Source organism: Gekko japonicus, unplaced genomic scaffold (assembly GCF_001447785.1).
Source record: "Gekko japonicus isolate JY-2015 unplaced genomic scaffold, Gekko_japonicus_V1.1 scaffold2191, whole genome shotgun sequence".
NCBI classification, from domain to species: Eukaryota; Metazoa; Chordata; class Lepidosauria; order Squamata; family Gekkonidae; genus Gekko; species Gekko japonicus.
This window is the reverse complement of record NW_015171571.1, coordinates 156982-175633: the sequence shown is the minus strand read 5'-3', so window position 1 is coordinate 175633 and position 18652 is coordinate 156982. Positions and strand designations below refer to the sequence as shown.

General features: G+C 42.4%; 1 protein-coding gene across 1 annotated transcript in view; it reads right to left on the bottom strand.

Moving 5' to 3' along the window:
• Positions 1 to 18652, bottom strand: part of LOC107117647 (mitogen-activated protein kinase kinase kinase 5-like) — a 155628-nt gene that overhangs the window by 43251 nt on the left and 93725 nt on the right. Inside the window, 3 exon segments of the mRNA XM_015419802.1 lie at positions 2976 to 3057; positions 4710 to 4805; positions 11668 to 11717. Of these exon segments, the coding sequence (XP_015275288.1) occupies positions 2976 to 3057; positions 4710 to 4805; positions 11668 to 11717 (228 nt within the window).

Below are 18652 nucleotides of genomic sequence, written 5' to 3'. Positions count from 1 at the left end.
ATGAAATTAACAGCTGATTAAAACGAATTTTTTAAAAAACTGATTAGATAAGAAAATATGCTGTTATATTGATCAATAATAATAAATTTTCTTTTTCTTTTTTAATTTTCTTTTTGAAAGAGGGTAAAGTCAAGATTATAGGATATAAAATAAACATTTAAGTCTGATCAGAAGGGATATATAGGTATAAGTGAAATGAAGTTTGGTTTATATTTTAACTATCTCTTAAGACTTAATTGGGTATATAAAATAAATATTAAAGTCTGATCAGAAGGGATATATAGGTATAAGTGAAATGAAGTTTGGTTTATATTTTAACTATCTGTTAAGACTTAATTGGGTATATAAAATAAATATTAAAGTCTGATCAGAAGGGATATATATGTATAAGTGAAATGAAGTTTGGTTTATATTTTAATTGTCTCTTAAGAGTTAATTGGGTATAGACTGTATTTCTTGTGGTTTTTTTGTTTTTTGCTCTTTGCCCTCTATAGATAAGGACTATGTGGTTAAATTTTTTAATAGCAAATATTATATTTTGAAAATGGGTAAAGTACAAGGTACAAACGTTTACTTTAATTGTTAAAGGATGGACAGGAAATTTGGTCATACCATAGAGGCCAATGGAAATTGTGATATAATCCTAATAGTAAATAACATATTAGAAATATGGTAAAGTTAAAAATACATGGTACAAAGTTAAACTTAAAAATGGAAAAGAAGAGAATTTATATATAGGTGAAAAGGATGTTGATTTGGAATGTGTAATGGGATTAAGGAACGGTAAGGTACTAATATATATGCATATAACACTTTTTTTTGTTCTAAGAATAGTTCTATGTTATTTTTTTGTTCTATTTTTTTGGGGGGGATATTCGCAGATAAGAAAACATGCTGATGTATTGCTGAGTAGTAATTTATATACTTTGGAATAGGGTACTGTAATAGATGCGAGTTGCAAAGGTAATTGATAATAGTTGGCCAGAAACGGTTTATAGGAGTTATTAAGGTTTAGTTAAAGATAGATTAGAAATGAACATATGGATTAGTAAAAAACTACTGTATAATCCTTCAAAAGAGTTGTTGTATAGAATATATGGTGGAAGGTTTATGCACTTTTCTTTTTTGTTTGGAAAATAATAAAAATATTTATAAAAAGTAGAGCCAGTGTATATGAAATCCAAGATATGAGAGACTCCAATAGTAGTTATAGGATATGCAATTTGCCAAGTGACAACTCCTGGATTCTAGACATTGAGATTATATAAAAACATGTTGAATGATCTCTCTCTCTCTCTCTCTCTCTCTCTCAAATGACATGGAGGATTTCATCCATTAATTCAATATTTTGTTCACCAAGAGGTTTTTGTGCCTTATCTGCAATGACCTATAAACTATCATGGCAGAAGTTTTTCCCACAGTTTGTTGTGGTATGACACCGCTGACACTTCTTCAAGAGAAAAGCAGAGCTGCAACTTCTTAATGGCTGAAGACCCATTGCCTCAGGTTGGAAATTAAATGGAGAGTGGCCATGTGTAGAAACAAAAGTGAATCATAGTGTGCAGAGCTGTGTGTGTTATTTGCCATCATGTCACTTCCAGTTCCAACTTATGGTGAACCCAGGGCCGACCCGCTCACTAGGTGAGCTAGTCTCTCGCCTAGAGCACGGGGCCATCATGGGGGCGCCGGACTGAGCCACCCGAGGGCCCTGCTGCCACTGCCCGCCCGGGCCTGCCAGAGCCGCCCCCGCCACCCCGGTGTGAGTGACCAGGCGCCCGGGGAGGAGGGAGGCACTCCACAGTCTGCCCCCCACCCTGCCAAAAGATCAGCTCTGAGGGCCCTGCCACCGCCACCCGCCACAGAGGAGCAGCCGCCCTTTGGAGCCCTCCCCACCCCACTTTGCCCCACTGCCCGCAGGTCCAAGACACCGCTGCAGACGCCACCACTGCCTCCCTGCCTGGCCGGGGCTGAGCCACACGGCCTTCTCTTCCCCCTTCCGGCCTTTCCCTTCCCTCTGAGCTGCACGGCTGGGGCTGAGCCATGGCCAGCGGAGCCCACGCCCCCGGCCTGCTGCCTCTGGCTGCCCTCCGCAGCAGCCCTGCTCGGCGCTCCTGCCGCCACTGAGGAGGAGGATCCCTTTGTTAGGGACAGCAGCCGCCCGAGCCGTGCCTCGCCAAGCCCCAGAGTAGCCACCGAGGGTGGGGAGTGAGCCGGGACTGGGAAGTGCCGGCATGGAGACCTCTCTTCATCCGCCGAGCTGGTTCATGTGGGGCGCGCCGCTGAGCTGGCTCACACGGGGTGGCGTGGAGTCGGCATGACATCGAGCCCTGAGGAAGTGCTGGCACCTCTCACTACGCACCCAGGCAGGTATCCAGGCCCCGCCGGGAGGTTGGCATCTGTGCTCACCTAGGCCGCAGGAACACCTCGGGCCGGCCCTGGGTGAACCTCTGGATTAATGACCTCCAAAACTTCCTATCATTAACAGGTCTTGCAAATGGTAAGTCATGGCTAAGCTGTGCTGCAATATAAAACAGTGTAAGAGGAATGTAGGATGGGAAGGGGTAGAAGGGCTACAGTTCATAGGTTTTTTGTGTGTGCATCAGTGTATGTAAATGATAACTATAAAGCTTAGGAAGGTGAAGCTTGAGAAAAACTGCATTACTTGTTTCTGGAATATCTGAGCAGTTTGTCTGGCGTATTAACAACTCCTCAGATATTCCAGAACTTTAAATGACATTCTTAAGATGAAAGAGATAGGCGCTCTGTTTGCTTTATTTATTCAAAATAACTAATGCTAATTGTGCTAATAATCCAGTTAAGAAACACATACATTTCATTCTGAAACACAAGAGAATTTCTATGAAAGCACTCTGCTCTTTTTCTTGTTAATCATAATATTTGAAGGATTAACTTGAAAAATTCCCTTGAGAGCTCAATTCCCCAAAGGATAGAAAGAATACAAGCCTGGCTCTTACCTCCAGGGAGTCTCCATCACATTCTCCTTCCTCTGTGTTTTTCCCTATCTCTTCAGTAATACTGTTAACCATTTCAAAAAATCTGTAAACAATTCACAGAAAAGCATAAGATAATGTTACAATGGAATAAAACATGGTGTCTTTGTTACCTGCTTATGACTGGTTAACTACGTTTATTTTATTTTCCTCTGTAATCAACAAAAGAATTCTTGTTCTGACACACGTTATTCAAGAATGTATGTAATTTAACAAGACTGTACTGCCAAGAACAAACCTCTGCTCTGAGTTATATCCTAGCTAAGTAACCAAAATGAGCTGTCATCCCATATCCTGCTTAGTTGTTGTTCTGTGGATGGTTTCTTCACCAGTCTCCATTCTAGCCATCTTCTGATTTCGTTTGGAGTATTTGTACATGACCACAGTTTTTGTCTCTATCTCCTTTCCAAGTTGCTAATGTTCTATAGCACATATGTACATTGAAACACCACACCCCTTCCCAGTCTTCATGTGATCGAACTACTGCATCAAGATTCCCTTTCTGTATTATGACTAAAATGAATGCATTAATAAATCACAGTGCAAAAAGTAATCCTGAAACAAAAGATTACATCAAGATTTTATTTTGCATGTGGTGGAATTAATGCTCATATGTGAATCAAATGTGAATCAAAATTTGGCAAACTGTACATGTTCATTTAGAATTTTAGAAACAACAACAAAAGGAATAATTGCAGATTGCTAACACATTGATGCTGCTCTGCAAACCAGGTAATTCTGAGCCCCAAAATCCAAAGCGAAATTTAGAAGGGGCAATTTGTAAGATGTATCAAACATCTCTTTAAACTCAACTTCCTGCATTTACTTGAAACATACAAATGCTAATCAGCTAAATGGCAAGCACAGCTTGGCTTCCTCTGCTGTTCTTTTTTGAAATTGTGAATAATTTTTATCTTTGAGTGTTCTAGTTATCATTTAAAACCCATTGTAAACATTGCACCAAATGAAATGATAAATGAAAAAGACCAATTCTGGTCTGTGGCATTTCAGACAAGCATGAATGCACATGCAGAGGATCATTTTGGAGTGCTTTTCCATGTGAAAAACTTGCAACACAGAGAGAAAAATTTAGTGAGCTTTCTTTGGTGCATTACCCTATTATATGGAATTAGGTTTTTGAATGGGGGCATTAAAAACATGGTCTTCTGTCTGAAGCTTGGATTGGGATAGCCCCAAATTCTACCACTTCCTTCTGTGTAATATGTAGAAATGCACTTCACTTAAAAAGAATGTGTTAACATTCCCATTAACAAGCTGCCTTAATAAGATATATTTTTACTGCTAACCTATCTGTGGGTGCAAATTTATTCTAAAGATGATCTATACTATGACAACAAATCCTTTTTTATCCTTGCTTTAGTTTTGGAAATGAATTGCATAACAGCATTCACATAACCCACAGGCATAGGCTGAACACAACTTGTTCAAAGATGATCCCACAAACTTAGGCTGGATTGCTAAGCAGCTACACTTCACAGGACCACCTTCATGTGTGTTGATGGCACATTTTCAAAAACTATTTTATATGGATGCCTCCTTCGAAATGGTTCTAGGTCATTTTAAGGATGTGAAATGCATACACCTGATTTCACTCTAAATAGGTTGGAGAAAGAAACCAACACTGTGCTTAATTTCATATCACATTCTCAGTAAAAAAACATTTTGCTGAACACATACTTTTTGCAGTGGTGCTCTGTACAGAAATAGATTTGGAAGTCATCTGAGTTGTGCAGCACATAAAGGAAGCAGCATCGTTCTTCAAATTTTGAAATGCTGAAAGAAAACTAAATGAGCATGGGTTGCTGATTTTGATACTAAGCTTCAGGCAGTCTTCTGATTTCAACAAGAACATAGAAACTTTAATGTTTATACTATAAAGGTTGTGAAACCACTATTTTCTCTAATTAGTAATTTTTAATCACCTGGTGACTACATTGGCATAGTTCAGACATAAGGTTCTGGATCCACCAAAACAGGTTTTTCTTCCTTCCCTTCTTTGTTACAAAGCCCTAATTGAGCTATTACATGCAAATCTGCACAAATCATAGCTTTCTGGTTTCTAGGCAAACTGGCATTTGCAACTGCAATTTGTGTAGTGTTTATGTAATAGCAAATTATGGTTTGCTGAGAACCAAATAAATCCAAGCTGGGGGGGGGACGGGACGGAAGGAAGTTTGCAAACACACCCAGTTCTCCAACCATGGTCTGGAGTGTCAGAAATGTTACATTCAAAACATGCCATTCACTCATTAGATTTCTCCAAGGATATTTATAATTTCCCTCCACAGGAAAATATGTGAGTATTCTATTAAAAAAAACAGGTTAAACAAAATTGTATACCAAAAATCAGTATGCACATGCTTTATCAGGATATGCATATATATATATATATAGTATATATATATTTTGCTATACTAAATTCACACAAAAGACCAGAACAAACTCCTTTCAGGACATTCAATGGGTGACCTCAAAGTAGCTGTTTTATCGCAAAGGAACTTCAGGAACAGACTGGGAAACTGCTGAGTTGCAAGTTATTACAACACTCAGAACAACTGAATCCCCAGGGCTTAATAGGGATATTGATTTCTTATCTTTCTACTAGGGATGGGCACAAATTGGGGAAATGGTGGTTTGTGGGGGTTTGTGGTTCACTGGACACCATGAATCACCACGAACTTCTCATTTTCACAAACCAGTTCATAATTTGTGGATTTATGATGCAGTAGAACACCTCCCCCCCCCGGTGGGCTAGAGACACCAAACTTGCAGCAATTCTGCAGCTGGGTCCCCTCTACCTGCCATCCAAGTTTGGTGAGGATTGTATTTAGGAGGGCTGAATTACAGCCCTCCAAATAATGTGCCCCCAGGAAATGGACCCCCTGCCATCTAGAGGCATCAAACGTGCAGCACACTGCCCTGCAATACCCCTCTACCTGCCCTCCAACCTTGGCAAGGATTGGATTTAGGGAAGGCGAGTTACTGTCCCCCAAAGCAGGTGCCCCAGGAAACTGTGTTGGATGAACCTCTAATAAGCTAGAGACATCCACAACTCACAGCACACCTCCCCAGGATGTCCCTCTACCTACTCTTCAACTTTGGGGAGGATTGGCTGTTTGGGGGCTGAGCTGCAGCCTCCAAAGCAGATGCCCCCAGGAAAGGTCTCTCTGGGGAGTGGGCAAATCACAGCTGTGAGCCAACCCTTCCCCCTCTGCCCAGGACAGGAGGCACCAATCACCCAACTGCCTGCTTGTTGGGGACATGGATTCTGGTGGTTGGTGGCCAACCCTTCCCATTGTGTGCATGAGTGGCCAAAACATCTTGAGGGGCCAAAACATCCAAGGGTGGGTGGGTGCAACTCCATGGGGAGGAACCCGACAGCTGCACCTGAACTGAGTCCCTCTCACAACGAAGCGTCCACGAAGTGCCACGACTCGCCAAAACAAAATGAAGCAATTGCCTGAAGCGTCTGTTCATGACGCATGAAGCAGCACCGCACGAATCATGACAACTTTCACTTTGTGTGCCACTTCATGCCCATCATACATATGCTAACTTCATTCAGTCCTTACATCTGTAGTCTCACCAGTCCCCCAGAAGGGACATACATCCTCTTTATTTTATTTCTTATTTGGAATAATAGATTAGAATAGTGTAATGTAGTGTAGTGTAATGTATAGTAGAATGTACTGTAATTTTTAATGGTAGATTGGAATGTATTCCTCTGGTCTGGAATCAGGGGAGATAACTCTATACAGCTTATCACCCCACTTCAAAAAAGAGGCTGTAAGGTCTCTTCCATGCTTGAAAGGAGACAGATGGAGAGTAATGGCAGGGTCTCAATTACACTCAGCATTCCACACTTAAGGATACATCTGCCCATCAATCTCCAATTTTGACATATTTATTTCCTTCACTATGTTCTTTCCTGGAATTAAACCCAAATAAATGGTAACTATATAAACTAAGCTTGTTATTCCTGTTTGGTCCTCGAATCTGTTAAACATCTTCATTAGGTTGTATGCTAATTTACTGCTTACCCTCTACCTATATGCATGGACTGGTAACTTCCGTTTCATTTTATCTGAAGAAGTGAGCATGCAGATGAAAGCTTATACCTTGAATAAAACTTTGTTGGTCTTAAAGGTGCCACTGGACTCAACCTTTGTTCTGCTGCTTCAGACCAACACGGCTACCCGCCTGAATCTACACAAAAGACCATTTACTGAAAATGCTTGACAAAACTGACATGGCTCTAGGTGTCTATGATTTAGCAAAACTGGCTGTTAGCAAAAAAGAGTTCTGACCACTTTCCAAAGATGATACCGGATAAGTGCTGTGTCATGATGAACATACAACTTCAGTTAATCACGAGCTGCACATTTTGTAGCAGTTCCTTGTGACAAACACTGCTCTCCTAAGGAGGCTCATTTATTTACATAAAGGCTGGGAGACCACACTTCTTTCTGACACATGCTTCCCAGAACAGTATAGCATTTTGATTATAAATGGAAAACAATGTTTTCTGTTTCTCAACGATTCCTGTTTAAAAAGACTGCTGATAAACCCTTATCTTTCTGAGCTATGCACCTATGCTCCCAGACTCAGTGTCTGCCTCCTTGTCTCTGTCTCTTGTGACTTCTCTCTGAAGACTGAACCTTAACAAAGTCAGGTCAGACTTCTAATCCTAAAAAAGGTTAGTAACCATTCCCCTGTTTCTTACACAGAAATCTTCGTGCATTCTGAAATGCAAGGAGCCATCTGAGGGCACTATAGTATACACTTAGAAGTAGGGTTATTCAATTTTTAAAAAAATAAATAAAAGCACCACAGCTGAACAACAGCTGCCTGATAGTTAATTTTATGAAACATGTTTTTGGAAAGGAATGAGAAGTAAATAGCAAGAATTTCTGCTCTCTAAAACCTCTGCACATTTGGAATCAGCAGCTGATTTTAAAACAGAAAAATGTGAAACATTTCATAAGCTGAACTGCAGTATAACAGACATTTCACAATTTTTGTAATTCTTTTATATTAATTCGGAGTAATTGTCCAGTACATCTCTTCCCCCCCCACAGCTGTGACTTAGCTGATTTCAAAACCAAATTTATACAGAAGATGACTGAACCTCTGTGACTAACAACAGTTGTTGATTTTTCTTCCAAACAGTGTTCTCAACCAGCTTAGAAAAAAATGGTACGGGGTTTACCTAAGGTCACTCAAATAACAGTGACCTACATACAAAGATGGAAATGTGACCAAATGCTCCACTTATCATGTACTTGCATCAATGCAGATTTCTGGATTCTATGTACAAAAATAGCAATTCTGAAGTTGATTATAAAATGCCTATGGGCTGCACCCAATTACTCAGGAAAGTTCACAGAATGCCTCTTCCCTTCCAACTACAATGTCCTGAAAAGCTGCTACTGAGAGTCAGGGCACTGTTAGGAACAGAATGGGATGTTGCAGCAACAAGAGGAATGAGCAGAAACCGAGGCTCCCACTCCTGCACAATTCTTGCACTATTCTTGAAAGCGCTTGCATAAGAAGGAATTTCACCACGAAGCCCCTGTGCAGCATCCCATTCTGTTCTTGAGGGTCCCCTGACCCTCAGGAGTAGCTTTTTTGGAAGATTCAGGGGACTGTAGCTGGAAGGAAGAAGGGGGAGAGACCTGACCTATGAACTCATTCAATTTACATTTCATTGGATCCAACCCCATGTTCTTATTTTTGGACCAAGAAGAAGGACCACATCTTCCCCACTGAACTTCAGTCACCTGTGTGATTATGCAGTGATCTGTGAGATGCCTGAACTCTCTCAAGAGCTTCCATCATTAGAAAGCCTGGAGGTAAGGCAAGGGGAGAATGAGTCCCTCTCCCCTTCTGGGCAAAGGTGCATCTAGGTACTGTAGTCTACTGAATAGTTAACCCAAGTTAACACATGCTGCTTCCTGCATTTCAAGTACTTCCAATTTAGTGGTACGGCACCAAACTGTGAATATGAGAAGTTCAAATGCAGACAAGCACTATACAGCTAAAACCCAGTGTTCAAGTGCTGCAGATTTATTGATATTCAAGATTTGGCACTATTGTTAAGAAGCCCTAGAAATCCTGTCTCTTAATCACGGTTTTCAAGTTTTTGATGGCATGTACTCTGCTAGCTATGATTACGCAAGCTGCTTTGAACAATACTTTTAAAGAAAATGTCTTTCTCAGCCAGTCATCACCAACACATTAGTCATCACTTAGCATGAGATTGTCCCCTAAAGCAATTCTGCCAAGCAACAGGTATAAACAATGTTTACAGTGGTATAAACAGGATTTTTAAAATCTTTAAAATGAAGGCAGTGCTTTCATATCATCTTTTCATATGCTTTTCTAAAACCCATGATGATTTCTTAGAAGTATTATACCCCGGACATCTCAGTCCCAGGGGCAGTTTCTTTAACTACCCTAGGTATAAAATGGTCTCTCCCAGTATCAGGGATTAATATCTTCTAGTTTTAACAGCTACTTACATTTCATGCATTTTTATTAGACATTACAAAACATTAAAAAGAACGCTTCTATGACCTGCATAAATAATAATCAAACTACTGTGTGTCAGAATATTATCTCTGTTATTTACAGAGTCTGAAGGCAATCAGTGTGATGTAGATTTTTAGGGTCAAACCATGAGTTAATAAGCAGCAGATGTGTAATCAGGTTTCCTGGCACATTTTTAAATTTTAAAACCCAGCTAAGAAGCTTTTGTTCGTAGTGTGGTTATGGTCATGAGAGGGGGGATGTGTGTATATGTATGCTACTGTTGACTGTTTCCACTTGCATTGTTTTCCCAGTAGATGTCTTTGCCCATCTGAGCTCTAGTAGAAAAATAGCCAGGCACCCCCACTGGATGCATCTTTTCCCATACTAGGGCCAACACCAGCTCAAGGAGACAGATTTCTAATGGGAGGCAGGGTTGCCAGGTCCCTTCATCACTCTGGCAGGGGGATTTGGGGGGTATTCCGGGGGAGGGGGGATGACACTGCGCAACATACTGATGTCACCCAGAAGTTACATCACTGTGTCGGTGACATCAGGGCGACACTCTGGGTTTTTTTGGCAAAGCTCTATGGTAAAAACAGCCTCAAACCATATAGTTTCCCCAAAAAAATAGAGCGTCGCGTCCCTTAACCCGTTGACATCACTTCTGGGTGACATCAGCGTGTTATGCACAGCATAGTGGGTGGGGGGAATTTCCTTCTACCAGCCAGCTGGCCAGCGGCAGGCAGGAGCCTGCAAAAGCAGGAGATTCCCCACCCCCACCTGGGGAACGGTATCCCTAATTGGGGGGGGGTGAATTACCCCTCCCTCCATGCTATGGCTATGAACCAAATTGGTCCTCATCATATTCAAGAGATCCACTCATTGATCTCCCACGTAATGGGTAGTTTAACTCAGAATCTTTTCTTGGACTATATTCAAGCTGTAAGCAGAGACTGTATATTGAATAGGCCCTTAGGGAGGGGGAAATGGGGAACCTCTAGAAAGCTGGCACTTCAGGCAGAGAGTTCAGTATAGTTTTGTCCTCAGTGTACCAGTTATGTTCTCATTATTGAGAGCCAGTGTGACATAGTGGTTAAGAGTGCTGGACTAAGATATGGAAGACCCCAGTTCAAACCCCCACTGTCCCAGGGAAGCTTGCTGGGTGACTTTATGCCAGTCATACATTTAACCTAGCTGAACCTAAGTCACAGGGTTGTTGTGAGGATAGAACAGAAGAAAGGAGAATGATGTAAGAAGCTTTGGGTCTCCACTGTGGAAAAAGGTAGGGTACAAATGAAGTGAACAAACAAGCCATGCAATTTCCCCCTCTCCCCTACACACATACTCTGCAGCCTAAAGCAGTACAGGGTAGGACAAGATTTCCCTCTTCATTCTGCTAAACGTACAAAAGGGCTTTAATATTACAGTTTCTACAGGAGGGATTCATGTTTCTGTTTTTCCCAATGCACAATGCTGTTCCAATATTGCTGCCTTCCCTTCCCATTAACTTTTTCTTCGCAATTTCTGTATCCAAGTATGTCACCCTACGTGATATTATTACAGGGCTATTTTTGTAGCAGGAACTCCTTTGCATATTAGGCGACACACCCCTAATGTAGCCAATCCTCCAAGAGTTTACAGTAGCCCCTGTAAGAAGAGCTCTGTAAGCTCTTGGAGGATTGGCTACATTAGGGGTGTGTCGCCTAATATGCAAAGGAGTTCCTGCTACAAAAAGAGCCCATTGCCCTTATCATATTAATACATGGAATCAGTGAGTAGAGCACAACCAGACTCCAGTTTTCCACTGGGGGGAAAATGGAGACTCTCTGGGTGTTGCCTCCCAGCGAGGCAAATAAAACTGGGTGCTGTTTGAGACCCTGGAAATCAGGGGAAAATGCAAGATATACTTACTCCCCTTGTGCAATCCCAATTCAAATTCCAACCTCCCACCACATAACTATAATTACAATCTGTTGGAGATCCTTTCACATATCATCCGGAATCTTGTTTACTTTGACTCCATCTCTCAGTCTAACCAATCACACAGAGGAAGGGATAATATTGTGATGGAGTGTCAGGAAGATAGGGAAAAAAATAACCTTACCTTACACCTCTTATAGAATCAGCAGAGAAGTTCCATTCATGAATGCCTTTCTGTAACATGGAAACCAGCAAAAGTATAAAAGTATATGGTATGTTTTAGCCTGCACTTTAAACCATTAGTGATTGCAGGTTATTTTTTCCACTATACTTATTTTTATAACTTCTCAAGTCACCTTTAGAAAAACACGAACTTATACAAACATTTCCCTAGTATTCAACTTTCTCTAAGCCTCTGAAACATAACTATCTCTCTCTCTCTCTCTCTCTCTCTGAATCTCTGTTTTTCTCTGTTCTTATACCATATCCCTTAGAACAAGGCAATCATTTCTAATTTACAAACCTGCCTCACAAGCTTCTTTTTAGATCTGAATGCTATTTAAAATCATTAGTATTGTGCTGGAAAAAAGTAATATGGCAGCAAAAGGGTTAAATTGTTTTAAAAAATCCATTCCCATTGCTGAGCCTTCACCGACATTTCTACACTTCTAGTTTCTTGCAGATTTATGTGACTCCTTTAGCTGATGTTGTTATGTTCTCAGGCAGTTGGATTTAAATAAAAAACAATTTTCCTAGTGATTCTGCCAAATTTTCAATCCATTGGAGTAAACATTTTAAGGGGGCTGTCCAAACATGACATCTGTTCTTTGCTTACTACATAAAGTCAATTTAAAAAAAAACAAAACACAACAGTTTCAGAAGTCAATCTCAGATCAAGTGTCATGAATGAAGCATAGCTGACAGCAGTAGCAATATTAAACCCAGCTGCTACCAGGTATGGTATCTCAGGGTGAGAAGTCAGAAAATCTTGTGCTATTAATACCTACAGAACAATTTAGAGCTTGTTCAAAAGCTAGGAAAAGTCAGTGGTACTGTCTACGAAAGTGAACTTTCAGAGTAAGACTTCCTGACCATGAGAGATTCCAGCCAATGAGTCATGCTGAACTAAGACGTCAGTATGGTTCAAATGAGAGGGCAGCCTTGGGCCTTGGACCTAAATTCAAATATCTTTCCAACAAAGTCATAGTAGCCAAGCAGTTCTACATCCTGAAAATGGTAGTAACACTAACAAACTTCAGGTAGTTGTGTGGACATGGATGAGATATACCACAAGTGCTTGGATCCTATCATCGGTACATGGAAAGAAATGCACAAGCACCACATTGCATACCTTGAAAAGGCTTTTGCCCTCAACAATATGCCAAGTTGAAGGGGCACGATGTTAAGGAGGGGACTTCTGCTTTCTCTTGTGCTTGTGGTCTTATTCTACTAGTGTAAGAGTAAAGGGTGAGAATGATTCCATCCTATCCCCCCCTTTATTACAGCCCCCCCACACCATTTGACATTTTGTTTAGAGGATCTCAGCAACAGCTTTTGGGGACTATCTCCATATTTTTATCCCACCCTTCCTCTGAGCAGCTCACCACAGGAGATACTGAGTGGGAAGAGAGAGGGATATCTGCTTCCACAAATTCCTTCTGCACATGGATGGTAGGATCCCATCGATTGCTCCCTCTAAGCTGTGGGGTCTTGTGAGCAAAAATTCTACTTTGTGAGCTAGTGGCACTAAAGTCGTGAGCAAGTGATTTGGCTGCTGCATAAATTAGTTTGCTCTGGAGCCATTCTTCCTGAGCTAAGACAAAAACATGTGAGCTGGAGGCTAAAAAACTGTGAGCTAGCTCACACTAACACAGCTTAGAGGGAACACTGATCCCATCCAATGGCTACATGAACAAATCTTGGTTTTTTCATGATAAGAATAAGCTGGATTCCCTCCCTCTGTATGCAGCTTGGAAACGGAAAAATCAGTGGTTTGGAACAACCAGTAAGTTCATTGTGACATCTGAAGCAGGAGAAATGACCAACAAATTTGTTCTCATGCCTACAAACTGAAACTTCTAAAGGGGGGGGAGAGATGATGTTTTAGAATTCCCGGTTTGTAAGTAAGGAAATATATTGGAGTTTGTCATTTTGCCTGATTTAGATGACAAAACAAAATCAAGTTTTTCCTAATCAACAAGTCTTCAACCTCTACTTACTCATGAGGGGACAATGGTTGGCACATACAAGCCCAAGGACTTCATGGCTCATTTTCAATAGGATCCAAGATCCAAGGGCCACATGATGCCATGTGTGTAGTTTTTACTCACATCTGTGAGTTTTTTATAAAAGCAAAATGCAGTGCTGGAAGTTATAATCTCGCTAAGAAGACCCACAAAAAGGGTGCTGATGGGAGAGGAGCATTTTACGTTTTCTTCTTCAGTGGTTTTTCCAATGAAAATATTGCAACAGATCTTCTAGGGGGGGGGGGGCAGGAGGGACAAGCACCCACCAGGGAACGTTTCCTGTCCCAGCCTGGCGAGAAGACAACTGAGAGGTGATATGATAATTATCTTCAAGTACTTGAAGGGCTGTCATATAGAGGATGGTGTGGAGTTGTTTTCTGTTGCCCCAGAAGGTTGGACCAGAACCAGTGGGTTGAAATTAAATCAGAAGAGTTTTCGGCTAAACGTTAGGAAGAACTTCCCAACAGCTAGAGTGGTTCCTCAGTGGAACAGGCTTCCTCGGGAGGTGGTGGGCTCTCCTTCTTTGGAGGTTTTTAAATAGAGGCTAGATGGCAATCTGACAGTAATGCTGATTCTGTGAACATTGTTAAGAACATAAGAGAAGCCAATGTTGGATCAGGCCAATGGCCCATCTAGTCCAACACTCTGTCACACAGTGGCCAAAAATACCAGGTGCCATCAGGAGGTCTAGCAGTGGGGCCAGGACACTAGAAGCCCTCCCACTGTTGACCCCCCCCCAAGCACCAAGAATACAGTGCATCACTTGCCCCAGACTGAGAGTTCCTATCTATACCTTGTGGCTAATAGCCACTGATGGACCTCTGCTCCATATGCTTATCTAATTCCCCCTTGAAGCCATCCATGCTTGTAGCCACCGCCACCTCCTGTGGCAGTGAATTCCATGTCTTAATCACTCTTTGGGTGAAGAAGTACTTCCTTTCATCTGTTCTAACCTGACTGCTCAGCAATTTCATTGAGTGCCCACGAGTTCTTGTATTGTGAGAAAGGGAGAAAAGCACCTCTTTCTCAACCTGCTCTATCCCATGCATAATCTTATAAACCTTGATCATGTTACCCCTCAGCCATAATTTTTCCAAGCCAAAGAGCCCCAAGCGTTTTAACCTTTCTTCATAGGGAAAGTGTTCCAGCCCTTTGATCATTCTAGTTGCCCTTTTCTGCACTTTTTCCAATGCTATAATTTTCTCTAGACCAGTTTGGCCAGGGATCCTGGAGGGGTTTTTTGCCATCTTCTGGGCAGGGAGCAGGGGTCAATAGGGGTGTGGGGGGGAGGTAGTTATGGATTTCCTGCCTTGTGCGGGGGTTGAACTAGATGATCCTGGAGGTCCCTTCCAACTCTATGATTCAGTGCCCTGAGCAAGATAGCTGTATTTTATAGAAATGGGGGGGTGGATCTTGTGGGGGCAGCATGTGACTTAGGCACTCCAAGCATTTCCTGTGTTTTGTATACAGCTATATTGCATTTAAGACATCACTGCTGGAATAAACTGGGTGTTCTCAGCATCATTGTCCCTTGGTAACAGCGGCTGGGGGTAGACATTACTTCACTACATGTAGCATACTATGAACAACGTTTGATTGAGTCACAGCCATACCAGCATTAGTGAACACTGAACTAGAGAGAAGTTTAAGTCTTGTATGCCTTTCTGGACCATAATTTGGGATCCTCCTTAAAATGCTTGGCTTGGCTGGAGGAAATTAGAAGATGAAGTACTACAAATTAAAAATTTGTATGCTTCTCTGCAATAAATTAGATGGCTATAAACAGACGCTTCATTCTGCCCTGTTTTGCTTTCATAATGCTAATGAAGTCAGCGCTCCAGTTTAAAGAGAGTGATTAATGGTTACAGGTAATGGATAATTGCTCTTAGTATATTCTCGGAGGAAAAAAAAATGATATAAAGGTTTACTCTGCCAGAACAGACATATGGCCATATTTGCATTGTCTTGAGAGTTTGTGTTCATTTATATTCAAAAGGTAGGATGTTTCCCAAGCTGATTGATTACGAAATCTATGCACATCTAAACAAGAATTCACTTATCTTCACTTGGTTTTGCCATTGCCTTTATTCCATGGCAAAACATGAATACATCTAACATTTGTTGGCCTATCTTTTAAAGCTGGTTTTTTATGTTTTGCTTCTAGCTTGACCACTTTTTATGGATATCATTTTGAGCTGCTTAATGTTGTTTTCATAGCTTGTTTTACTATTACTATGGATCTAGAAACACCAAATTTGGGGAGAGTGCTCCTACCATGGCGTAGATGCTCACTAAGAAGGGATTATTAGAAATTCGACCCCTAAGTGGGTCAAAAGGGGTAAAATATGCTCCCCCCATTGATTCCTATGCGGCTGCCAGGCTGCTGCCTCCTTGCACCCCCCACTCTCTGATTGGTCAGCTGCAGAGCTCAGTGTTCTGAGGTAAAAACAACAGTTACAGGAGACTGCACAGAGCTAATGACAGTTGAGGAAATCAGGAATGGCCAACAACCACCTGTGAGCAGTGTTCCCTCTAAACTGAGTCAGTGTGAGCTAGCTCACATTTTGTTAGCCTGCAGCTCACACATTTTTGTCTTAGCTCAGGAAGGATGGCTCTAGAGCAAACTAATTTATGCAGTAGCCAAATTGCTTGCTCACAACATTAATGCCAGTAGCTCACAAAGTAGAATTTTTGCTCACAAGACTCCACAGCTTAGAGGGAGCATTGCCTGTGAGGTGCAGTAATGCTGCTGGCTCTGCCTCAGTGATAGCTTCCAACACACTCCCCCCACCTCCTACACCTAACAGGTGGTTGGTTGTCTGTCAGGTGCAGTAGCGGTTGCACGGTGCTTAAAGCCATGAGGGAGCCCGCCCCAGTAGTAATGCCTTAGTGATCCTGCCAGCCCTGCTTCCACAGTGGCTTTTAATAATCCTCCCCCTCCTACACTGGACAGGCAGCTGCATGTCAGGTGTAAGAGAGGAGGTGGAATGCTTACAGCTGCCGGGGAGTTTTGCTCAGCAGTATTGCCTTAGCCCTGCTGCTGGCCCAGCCTCCCCAATGCCTTTAAATACACTCTCCCCCAACACCAGACAGGCCGGTGTCTGTCAGGTGTAGGAGCAGGATCAGGGTACTTTAATCCATCAGAGACTGCTGGCCCAGCCTCCTGGATGGCTTTTAACACACTTCCCGAACCTCCTACACCTACCAGGCGGTTGTCTGTCAGGTGCAGCAGCAGTTCCACAGTGCTTAAAGCCATGAGGGAGCCCGCCCCAACCTCCACAGTGGCTTCTAATACTCCTCCCCCTCCCACTCCTACACTGGACAGGCAGCTGCCTGTCAGGTGTAGGAGAGGAGGTGGGATGCTTACAGCTGCCGGGGAGCTTTCCTTATACCTGCTGCTGGCTCAGCCTCCCCGATGCCTTTAAATATAACCCCCCCCCAACACCAGACAGGCTGGTGTCTGTCAGGTGTAGGAGCAGGACCAGGGTACTTTAATCCATCAGGGACACCACCCCAGCAGGATCATCTTAGCCCATTTTAGCCACACTCACACCCACAATGGAAATCCAAATTTGTAGAAAACTGGTTTCCTTTATTAAGTTATTTAATTTCTCACAATGTGGGTTCTAGAAAACTGGTTCATATGAACTTGCTTAATATCTGATTGCTCGGACGGTGTTTTGAATATGTAGTTATGTCCCAATTCTAAAATGTAACATAAATGAGAAGCATTTTTGTATAAAAAAGGGGGGGTGTATGTTCTCCCCCCAAATTCAATGCCCAGGCCAAACCCCTGCACTAAGAAACCCAAAACCCCCGCATGAAGAGATTTCTGAGAAACATGACCCCTGCTTCTTAAATGACGACTACTTCTTAAATGGACAGTTCTATGTGGTCTGCTCCAGAGTGAGCTCATCAAGCAGCCTGGTGATCCTAGCACCTGAGGGCAGTACCACCAATGTGGTCTAGAGAGAGGTCCTTCAGTACAGAAAAAAGGACACATGTCTCACCTCATTTCTTACACTACAGTGTTCTCTGTTAGAATTCCTACAACAAATGTCACATTTCAAATTATGGAACTTAAATACTGTAGCGAAGCACAGGAATCAGGTTAGTATAAAAATAAACAGGAAAAAGTAGGTATATGAATTATATAAAATGTTTCCTATAAGCTGCTACAAAAGCAGCTATAACAAATTTTCTGCTACAGTCACCTGTACAAGAAAAACAAAGAACACAAGCAATACTACTTTATGGGTTTGGGGTATTTCAGAAATCATTAAAAAAAAACATATCCATGCTTCCTGTTTCCCCTCAACCCATTTAATTCACCACTTGTTTTTACATCAAGCCATTTCACACATTACAGTCATGGGAGTGGATCCTACCCCTATCCTATCACCCCACTGAGAATAGTCTGCAGACTTCCTCTGGCATAAGGAGACTTCCTTCAACTTAAGTGGCTCTTCCAATGGAGGAAGGTTCCTTGGGCTGAAGGTAGACTCTTTGGAGTATGATTGGATAGCCCTACACCAATCACGGACTAAGGGGCGGGGGGGAGTGGCGATGTTCATTCGGGAGGCTTACTCCGTCAGGGCGCTCCCCCCGATGGAGATTACCTCTGGCCTAAGGAGACTTCCTTCAACTTAAGTGGCTCTTCCAATGGAGGAAGGTTCCTTGGGCTGAAGGTAGACTCTTTGGAGTATGATTGGATAGCCCTACACCAATCACGGACTAAGGGGCGGGGGGGAGTGGCGATGTTCATTCGGGAGGCTTACTCCGTCAGGGCGCTCCCCCCGATGGAGATTGCGGGCATGGAGTGTGTTGGCCTGGCGCTGGGGACCGTGGAGAGTTTGGCGATCTGGCTAGTGTACCGACTGCCTAACGCACCGGCCAGTAGCCTGCTGTCCCTGCTGGAGGCCG